This window comes from Phalaenopsis equestris, unplaced genomic scaffold (assembly GCF_001263595.1).
Source record: "Phalaenopsis equestris unplaced genomic scaffold, ASM126359v1 Scaffold000226, whole genome shotgun sequence".
Classification (NCBI taxonomy): domain Eukaryota; kingdom Viridiplantae; phylum Streptophyta; class Magnoliopsida; order Asparagales; family Orchidaceae; genus Phalaenopsis; species Phalaenopsis equestris.
Genome location: NW_018164668.1, coordinates 1,792,144 through 1,802,403, shown reverse-complemented (window position 1 = coordinate 1,802,403; position 10,260 = coordinate 1,792,144). Strand labels below are relative to the sequence as shown.

The window sequence follows — 10,260 nt, the reverse complement described above, 5'->3', positions numbered from 1 at the left end:
TTTCTTTTTCTTAATTTGATCTCATGAGTCATTGATTGAGTAGATTTATCATTTGAGTCAAGAATTGTGAATAAGATTTTGATTGGATGATCTTTTATCTATATTTATTCAAAATGTATTTAATATGTTATAACAAATCAATTCATATTTTTTTGTGTTTTATGTAATTTGATTTTTTTGTGAAGTAGATTTAGGATCTGTTTGAGGCAGATGCAGCTTATTGAATAATCTGCCGATAAGCTAGGTGTGGTGATTAAAAATAATATACTGGTAAGCTAGGTGTGGTGGCTAATACAAATTTTAATTTTTTTGAAAAAGTCGTACCCCAGCCAAAAAACTGCCACCGCACTTAGAAATGTGCGGTGTGAAAATGCTGTTTTTAGCGTTTTGAAAACGCAAAAGTTGCTAAAATGCAGTTCACTCAAATGAGTCAGGTGCGTTTTCAAAACGCCACCGCACCAAATAAGCTGCCCACAACGGAGACTTCTTATTTTCTATTTGCTAACGAGAGAAATTTTTTAAATGTTATCTATTTTGTAAAAATAGGGTTAAGTTGTTTATCATATGATTAGCGATGATCACTCATAATGTTAACCAATTTTACTTAATCATAAAATTGCATTACATTTTTGCTAAAATTGTCAATTGATTATGTTGTTTGCATGCAATTTAATATAGAGTAATTTACATAAGTATCACACAATTCCTATGTATTTATTACATGCATAAGACCTAAAGTTTATTTCTTTTTATATATGTCACATTAATTATACAAGAAAAAGTACATTTCATATTTTAAATGTCAACATAGTAGTATTTTTTCTTATGTGATATGACAAATTTGGGTGATATAAATATAAAAAAGCAAAAGATTAGACATTTGGTATGTAAATACATAGGAATTGGGGGCGGTATGCGCGTAAATGCTTATATCATTTAGTTTAATTTTATATTTATTGACACATAACATTCCAAAGCTCACCCAATTAGATCACAAATGGCTCAATCTTGTGTAAACATGCCAAGAACACATCATTACAAACCTACCTTAGTCACAGTTAGACTAGTCATCATGACTCCAATCACTGCCTGTCACGTGAATAGTTCAGGCCCTTTTAAGAAAAAAAAATCTAAATAATTTAATATACGGTGGGGTCGGACTGTACAAGTGGCAGACAGAAAAGATTTTCTATATTGCATCTATGCCCTTTCTGTTTATTAAATTATAATTGCATATTGCAACAATTTGTCGATTTCTTGTGAAGGTTCATGACAACTCACTTCAAACAAACTAAAACATCAAGTGTTACAAACCATGCCATGAGAGCATATACTTTACTTCTACAATGTAAATAATAGCATTATTTTGATGTTATTTAAAGATTTCAGAATATGTGATTCTTCCAAATGCATCCATTTCATAGTTTAAAAGACATATAGTTGTATGATTTGTAAATAGCAATGTTTGTTGTGATCTGTATGTAATAATCCCTTCATAATTTATTAGTGTGGCATTTTGGCAGCATGTGATGGGGTCAGAAGGACAGCAAATTAAATGCTCAGCAGATAATGAGCAGATGCTACGCTATACATTGTCATTGACCAAATCTTCACACATTTCACAACATATATCCCATTCAATTCTGTATTTGCATATCTAACATCTAAATTGATCAGTTGTGCTACATATGTAAATATTAAATTGTGTGTGTTAGACATGTAAATTCATTGGAGCTGTGAGGCATGTACATATTGTAAAATCTCACAACTTTATTCAATCTACAAACATATTTGAATCGATAAGCGAAAGCGAGATAGGATCATACATACCTCCAGCCATAACTTATACGAATAGAGTTGACACTCACAACTCACACGACAAATTTTCTGTTATAGATCTTCTAAGTTTTTCTCACTCACAATCTGATAGTGCAAATAAAATGAAGATGAGCAAGCTTATGGACCAAAACAACAAGCATCACATCTAATTTATAGTGTTCTGTCCATCACAAAGTTCAATAGATATGAGCACATTATGAAATGTTACTAAATTCATGTGTTGAACTTAGACATTATATGAACCTCATTCTGAAATTTATTTTTTATTTCTCTTAAAAACACTAATGAATTCCAACGATTATTAAAATTAAAACAGAGTTTTAATTAATTTGGAAATTCCAATAGGTATTGAAAAAAAAATCCCATAGATATATGCCCTTTTTTTTTATTTAAGAAGATTGATAGTTTTACAAATCAAATAAATGTAAATATCATACTCTTCTGGTATGTAAAAGTAATATTTTTTCAATTAATACTATACTGTATTATTCTGTAATGATATTGTGCAGAATCATAGACATAGAAAACAACACATTTATGAGCTTTGCTCACCTGCCCAATTATTCTTCATGTGAATAAATTAATCTTTATGATATTAATAAACTTGAATATAATGTTACATATATGTGGCTTAAAAAAGTAAAATGTATGCATCATTTATCATGAATAAGGTAGTTTGAGGCTATAAATTACTTTTTTTTTCCATAAATAGTTTATATAATACATATATGTATGAATGTATATATATAGATACATATATGTATGTATAAATCTATTCATAATGCTTAATAATGTTTTGTGTGTATGTGTGAATGCCTCGTATCCCGACCTGTTGGTTGGCATCCGCGATATAAGACTCCTCGGGTCAGGGGTTCGAATCCCCTCTGGTACAGTTGGCCTTAAGAAAATGCTACTCGAATTGTTAGGCACATAGGTGTGGCTGGAGCCTCGTATAATAACCTCTGGTCATTTCTTTTCAATACATGTATATATATAAGGAACTAAGCATTATGAAGGCATGACAATATGCTTAGTAAAAACAAGATCTATAATTTATATAAGTTGGCTAAATAATTTTCTAAATGAAGACCATTATTAAGGCTATTTTAATCATATATGCCTTGCGAAAATTGAGTTTATCCTATTATCCAAATATTATTATTATTATTATTATTATTATTATTATTATTATTATTAAGACTCTTATATTGACACTTATCACTCCTTTGTGGCTTCTTAATTTACTGCATCATGAGTCCTTTTCTTTTCTTTTTTTTTATTTTTTATTGCATATATACCACATAATTCTTATGGATTTACATAGATATGTGACACTAAAATATTCAAATTTATATGCATATTATATCAGAAAAATCATTATCATTATCTTCTTAAAAGTGAAATACATCTTTTCATACATAGGTTATGACACCGATGTGTTATAAATATAACCAATGGTGCCAATTTTGGGGTGCTAGATATTTTACATAAATACATAAGAATTTTGTTATGCATGTAAATTTCCCACATCATAATAGTTAAAAAGCAACATAAAATATAAGTATTAAATTATGCATGTCATGTGGTTGTTTTCCTGCATCCCTCTCCAAGTTCATATAATTATCTTAAAAAAAAAAATTTAAGGATAATTACATGCATACAGGTCACTCAAAATATTGATATTTACAAATTAATCATTCATGCAATTTTTTTAAACTACAGAACCCGATGTATTTACTCATGCCACAATCAAACTATTGAGAAATTGATATACATGAAAAATACGAGTATTATATATTAGCTGTGTCACTTGAAAGAGAAGCGAAGAAGGAGAAGAAGAAGAAGAAGAAGAGTGGGGTTAAAGACATGTGAAGCCATTAAATGCGAAGAAAGCAAGCATCTCCTAAGACTTAGGGTTATGGAAATTTGTAGTTTCAACGATTGATTCCATTTTGATATGTTATTTTAATAATATTTAATTTCAAACCCTAATGCGTGTAATTTTAAAAACAGTGCATGGATTGATACGTGTCCATGTGAATGTCTGCAACAAACATTCACGTCGAGGTCCTCTTTCTCTCTCTCTCTCTCTCTCTCAATCTAGGGTTAGGGTTTGCACCATTTCCGAACGTTGGGGATTTAATGTTTCTCTCTGTACAAAGAAATAGTTTTCTGATGTGCAGAGAGGAATCAAGAGGCAAGCGTAGAAGCCAAACAAAAGCTTTAATTACAAACAATAATTGGATAGGGAGAGCTCACTTCGATTGCATAAACGCCATTTTTGAAGCTAATCAATGCATGTGAAGACAAGAGAAATAAATTAGAAGGGTGCCTCTGCACACTGCAGGTTCCTTTCTTCATTTTTACTTAAGCTTCTGTTCTTCTGACATGACACTAAATTAAACCATGAGAGCAATTCACAGGGCTTTACAAACATTTCACTAATTTTCTTTTTATATATTTACATATTAAACGCACCTGAAGTTTGATATTTTCAATGTATATCTCACTTACAAAAAATAATGATGATAATATTTTTCGTGTGATGTTAAAAATTTGAACGATAGATAGAGTGGCAGATTCGGGGGTAAATTCGTTTTTTTATTTATAGGAGAGTAATTTGCACTTTTGTACATCATGAAATATCATTTTGTCCTTCGTTGCACTACAATCCACCATTTGATATATATATGCATGCAAAAATGAGCGTTTATATGCTAAGTCTAAATAAATAGCAGTCATTCAACTTCAGTGACTAACCGCTTCAAATTCTCCATCAAATAGTAAGAACAATCTAAAGGTAGCGTGCACATTAAACTTTGTTTAATGAAACATGATGTTTAATCAACCTTGACGATAATATTTTTGGTGTGATGTTAAAAATTTGAACTATATATAGAGGGGCAGATCCAGATAAGCTCCACAGGCAAAATCAAATTTTTATTTGTGGGAGGGCAACTTGACCTTTTGCTTCTCCTGAAATATCAATTTTGTCTCTCTTGAAATATCACTTTGCCCTTCTTTGCCACAGCTCCCTCTTACATTGGGTCTAAGGGGGCCAATGTAAAAATGAATGTTTATATGCTAAGTGTAAATAAATAAAAACTATCCAATTTCACTCACTAACCACTTCAAATTCTCCATCAAATGGCAAGAACAATCTAAAAAAACAAAATGTTCTTTGGAAAGGTTGCGTACACATTAAACTTTGTTTAATGAACCTCACCACATGCACTTAGAGAACACAACGCAATTTTTAATTCCATATGTTTATTGTATGAGTTGGAACTAAGATTCCTAATGATAAAGAATTTTATCCCTGTCAACATCTGCATGACTACATCTCTATAAGCTAAGAATTTAAAATTTATCCAAGTAAAAACAATTAATTTAAAATATACCCTAAGCTTCTCCTATTAGGATAATCTCACTAGGCTTAATTAGTCCTTACTGTCTCCACCTAACTTTAAAGCTGCAACTATAAATAGGCTCATCCATCAAACTTCCATTTTCACCTCTCTTATTACAGCTTACATGTTAATCAGCCATTAATTATCTGCCTAATTCTCACCATTTCTCAACAACCTTTTGTGTAAGATTCAGAAGAGCATTAATGGGAGGAAACTCTCCATGTGCTTCCTGCAAACTATTAAGAAGGCGTTGCACCAAGGACTGTATCTTCTCCCCTTTCTTCCCATCTGATGATCCTCAGAAATTCGCTATTGTACACAAAGTCTTTGGAGCCAGTAATGTTAGTAAGATGTTGCAGGTATTCATTGTTTTCCTTCTTATATATAGTTGGGCATCTGTTTGTCAGTTGTAAGTCACTCTAGTCTGGGTTCGATTCCCCCCGAGTGTAGGGTATGGTACTCGAATTTTTAGATGCATGAGGAATGACCGAAGCTCGTATAATAACATCCGACCATTATTTTGATATATATATATATATATATATATATATATATAAAAGATATATGCTGAAACAAGAACTAAAAGAGAATATGTTATAAATTGATAAAGTTCATCGGTTGAAGAAAATATAATGTATGGAGTTCATATACATGCATAATTTGCGTATAATAATATTGTACACTCTTGCATAATATACATACAATAAAATACAACACTTTTCTACACAAAGCTTATATGTATACAGACTCCGCACATAATAATTTTTCTCTCAGTTAAGACGTGCCTTTACCTAATTTGTATTCAAATTTAATAGATTTTTATGAACAATAACTCTGAATGCTTCCAATATATGGAGATATCATTAATTTCTACAACAAATTCAAATAAGTAATTAAATTTTTTTGTTTGAATTTTTTGACAGTCTTACAAATAAATAGTAGCATAAAGCTTGTTATGATTAGAGTTGCAACCTACCCCAAAATAAATAAGTAAATGGGGTAGGTTTCAACCTTAAAAAATCAAGGAAGTTCAGACAAACCTTCTATATAGCTGGCCTGTGATATAGTCAACGGAAAGGATTCACTAAAATACAAAAAAATAATATAAATAAATAAATAATAATAGAATATCTCACATAGTTTAGCCAAAATCATTCTCTTAAGAATGAAAGTGGGTCCATAATTTGATGTGATTGTTATTTTCTCTTGAACGTGCTTCATTTATTTTGAATAAAAATATAAGATATTAATATAACAGTAGAAATAAATAATTCATACTGTAAAACAACACTGAAAACTAATCTGTATATTGACATTAAAGTTTGAAGTCTTATTTATTTATTTATTCATTTATATTGGACATGATTTTTCTCGGGGTCATACTTGTTGTACTCAACACACAAATTTGTATAAGAAACTTATAGTAGTTCATACGTGCATCATTGACGTAGTGTAGGAGTTTTCTCTCTCTCGAAGCGACATATAGAGGAAAAATTTTTAAATTGAGAGTTCGGATGCATCTAAGTTCTGTGTATAACAATGTTGTATACTATTGTACACATGTTTGTACAACAGTGTACAATAATAACGTATATGAAGCCCAAATGCATTCAAACTTCATACATAATATTCTCTCCTTATAGATGCGGGTCCTTATCATATATTTATAATAAAAATTTGATGAATGTATAAAACATTTCTCTTCTCTCACACATAAGAGAAGAACAAATACAACATGGGGCCATAGCACTCTCCCTTTATAACAAATAACACAAACAAACCATTAAGAATACATAGTCTTAAATGAATACAAATGATTACATATATTTCTCATGACTAAACTACATCACAAAATGATAAGAGCAACACTGCATATTAGAATATGCGTGTGTTTTGGGGGTTGTGGTAATACCACTAAATTCATACATATCTTGTTCGCACGTAATCTCTGATTATATTTGGTGCATGCAATGCAGGAGCTTCCAGTTCATCAGAGAGCTGATGCAGTGAGCAGCCTGGTCTACGAAGCTAATGCAAGGATGCGAGATCCGGTGTACGGCTGTGTAGGAGCCATCTCCTACCTCCAGAATCAAGTCTCTCAGCTCCAGATGCAGCTAGCCGTAGCACAAGCTGAAATTCTATGTATACAGATGCAGCAAGACCAGTCCTTGACTCATGAGAACCTCCATGACCAAAATATGATCTCTCCTCAAGATGATAACTCTCTTCTCGATCCCATTCCTCATCAGCTGATGAACTTCGCTTCTTCGAGCGGCGGCTGTCAGGATCCTCTCAAGAGAGAGTCTCTCTGGACATAGTTCTTAATTTGCTTAGCAGTGCTGTGATTTCTTCTTCTTCTTCTTCTAGTAGTTTTCTGTAAGGTGTTTTCCCATGAGTTGACTTTTTTGTTGGTTTTTGTTGTCTTGTAATGAACTCTTAATTAGCTCATGGTGCAGAAGATGTGAATTAATGTTTGAGAGGAGAAAATATTATATATTTTGTAAGTGAGTGACGATAATGGTGGGTAAATGATCACGTCATTATAATTTTACTTATATATGACGTGGTTATCTCCTTCACCATTATCCGGATATACTTGCTATTGAGAAATTTTTGACAAAGAAAAATAAGAATCGACACAAATCCAGAAGAAAACACAGAGATTTAACGAGGTTTGGCAAAGATGCCTACGTCCTCAGGAACAGAGTGACGACTTTCTTCCAATTCAGAAAAAGAGTACAGGATTCCCCTTAGGGTTACAAACAAACATATATATAACCATGGAGTACAATATATAATTACAAAATTATCCATGTACCATACCGCGGGAGCGTTGCCCCCGCACCCCCAACCCACATAACTAAACTCCTCCGATTGGACAGATGCTTCCCTCTCCGCTTGCTCGTTTTGTTCCGCTATAGCATCTGTCTCTTATCTGATATATGAGTTATGCCTAACACTTACAAAATATGTAATATTTTCTCAGTTAAGAGACCATATGTTGGAAGTGTTTTCAAGTGAAAAGTTTGGATTTGGGTTTGAGAATTTTAGGCATTTCAAGGTGATAACAAAGCTTTGTCGAGGTCAATTTTGATTTTTAAGCTAAGTTTAAGATTAAGTAAGTGGGACTGATGATGAGGATTGCTACTCATACTGGCTTGCTTGAATACATACCACTCATTTCTTATTAATTTATATATCAAACACTTAAATTTTACTTTTTGCATTTATACCCATCAAGAACTTTCATATTATATTTAAAATACCACCATCTTTTAGTATTGAAAAGTGAAACACATTTTCATGTATAGATAAGGTGGTACGTACGTAAAAATTAAAGTTTAGGTCTCAGATACGTAAATACATATGAATTTAGTGATATTTAAGTAAATCTTCATTCATTATAGTGTTGGGCAAAAAGACAATTTTTTATTGATTTTGTTATTTTCTTTAACAAGTAATTTGGAGGGTTTTTTTTTTGGCAAACACATGAATACATGCTAAGTTTTCCAAGTTGATAAGTTAACAATCAATTGTTAAATGAAAGCAATCTTTTTCATGTACAATATGCATATAATAATATGATTTTTTTTTAAATCAATATTGTCTCAAAATAATTCACTTTTGCTATATCTAACACCTTATAATCATTGTAAGATTAATAAAATAAAATAAAAATTTAAAAAAAAAAAATCTAACACCATGACGTCTATACTCTTTCCTTTATATAAAATCTTTTCCTTTTAATTTCTTCCCATCTGTCTCCCCTCTTTATCTTAATTCTTGATGGTTGACCCCTCGGGTAACAGCCTAATGACACTTTATTGACACGAGTCCTCTTAAGATTTATAACTCGAGTTAGTCCTTAATCTCCACAATTTTGTCTTTCACATTGCTAATAGTCTATTCTTATCCTTCTCATCTCTTCTCATGAAGGTGTGCATTTTCATTTTAGGTTCAAATGATGAGATTTGTTATTAGAACTATCTTTTATAAATCATTGAAGTATATTTAGATGCATTTATTAGAATTTGGGATTTAAGATTAATTTATATTTATGCATTTTCATGTCAAATTCATGTTAATCTTCCAAGATCTAGTATCATCCCTTGTTCATTTCAAGTTAGATGACCTACCCTTTTTTCATGAGAGATTTATCATGATTATTTTACTTTAATATGTGTGAAGTTTTATTTTACTTTCTTGCTTTCTCCTCTTATGCATTTTAATAATCATATACCCCCACACCCCCCATTCTCTTGTTTATATACAAATAGGCTTATATCTCTTGTTTTGGAATAAAGATTATGTGATTATTAATGTAGGAGAAGCCAATATTATGCAAATATTAGCGTATGATTTGTGGGTGTTAAATGGTGAATACTATATTTTGATAATTGTGTTGGATTTTGCGTCTAAAAATATGATGGAAAAGCACTATGAAAACGGTGAAACTTTCTTTAGAGTAGCAACGGATTTTGCGTCGGACTAATTGATGCAAAATCTTTACTTGTTAGCGTCGAGCTAAGTGCGATACAAATTCAACGGAAATCTGACACAAATGACCAAATATTCTCATCCCGTGCGCCTAAATTTCATTTATTTCCTCTCTGCACTCTGTCGTCTTTCTGTCTGCTTGAATCCCTCTCTCTCCCCTTTCTCTCTCCCTCACGGCTTTGCTCAAAATCATTGTCTTCCCCGAATGACAATTTGTGGTACGGTCACCATTAAGAGCTAGCTTAGCTGGGAAGGAAATGACAGTACTCGGCTTATAGAGACCATTGAAACTCCCGTAGTACTCATCTTTCCGCTTTGCTCTAATTAGAAAATATTTAAAAAGGTAATTTCATTTGCTCCTTTAAATCTATCATTTGAATTTTTATTTTGTTATGTAAATGTGGTATATATGTAAAAGTTGAAGTTTAGGTGTTATTTATGTGGTATGTATGTAAAAGTTGAAGTTTAGGTTAGGTATGTATATGCATAAGAATTGAGTGGTATATATGAATAT

General features: G+C 31.5%; 1 protein-coding gene across 1 annotated transcript; it reads left to right on the top strand.

The window, feature by feature from the left end:
- Window positions 1-5,452: 5,452 nt before the first annotated feature.
- On the top strand, window positions 5,453-7,726 carry LOC110023704 (LOB domain-containing protein 12-like). The gene is made up of 2 exons (XM_020723242.1): window positions 5,453-5,608; window positions 7,226-7,726. The coding sequence occupies exons 1-2, from the start codon at window positions 5,453-5,455 to the stop codon at window positions 7,565-7,567; spliced, it is 498 nt and encodes a 165-aa protein (XP_020578901.1). The 3' UTR covers window positions 7,568-7,726.
- Window positions 7,727-10,260: the final 2,534 nt, after the last annotated feature.

Bases quoted from the DNA above. Each gene is read 5' to 3' on its own strand.
- LOC110023704 (XM_020723242.1), top strand. From the start codon at position 5,453: ATGGGAGGAAACTCTCCATGTGCTTCCTGCAAACTATTAAGAAGGCGT. The intron at 5,609-7,225 runs GTATTCATTGTT...CATGCAATGCAG, and splicing joins ATGTTAGTAAGATGTTGCAG to GAGCTTCCAGTTCATCAGAG.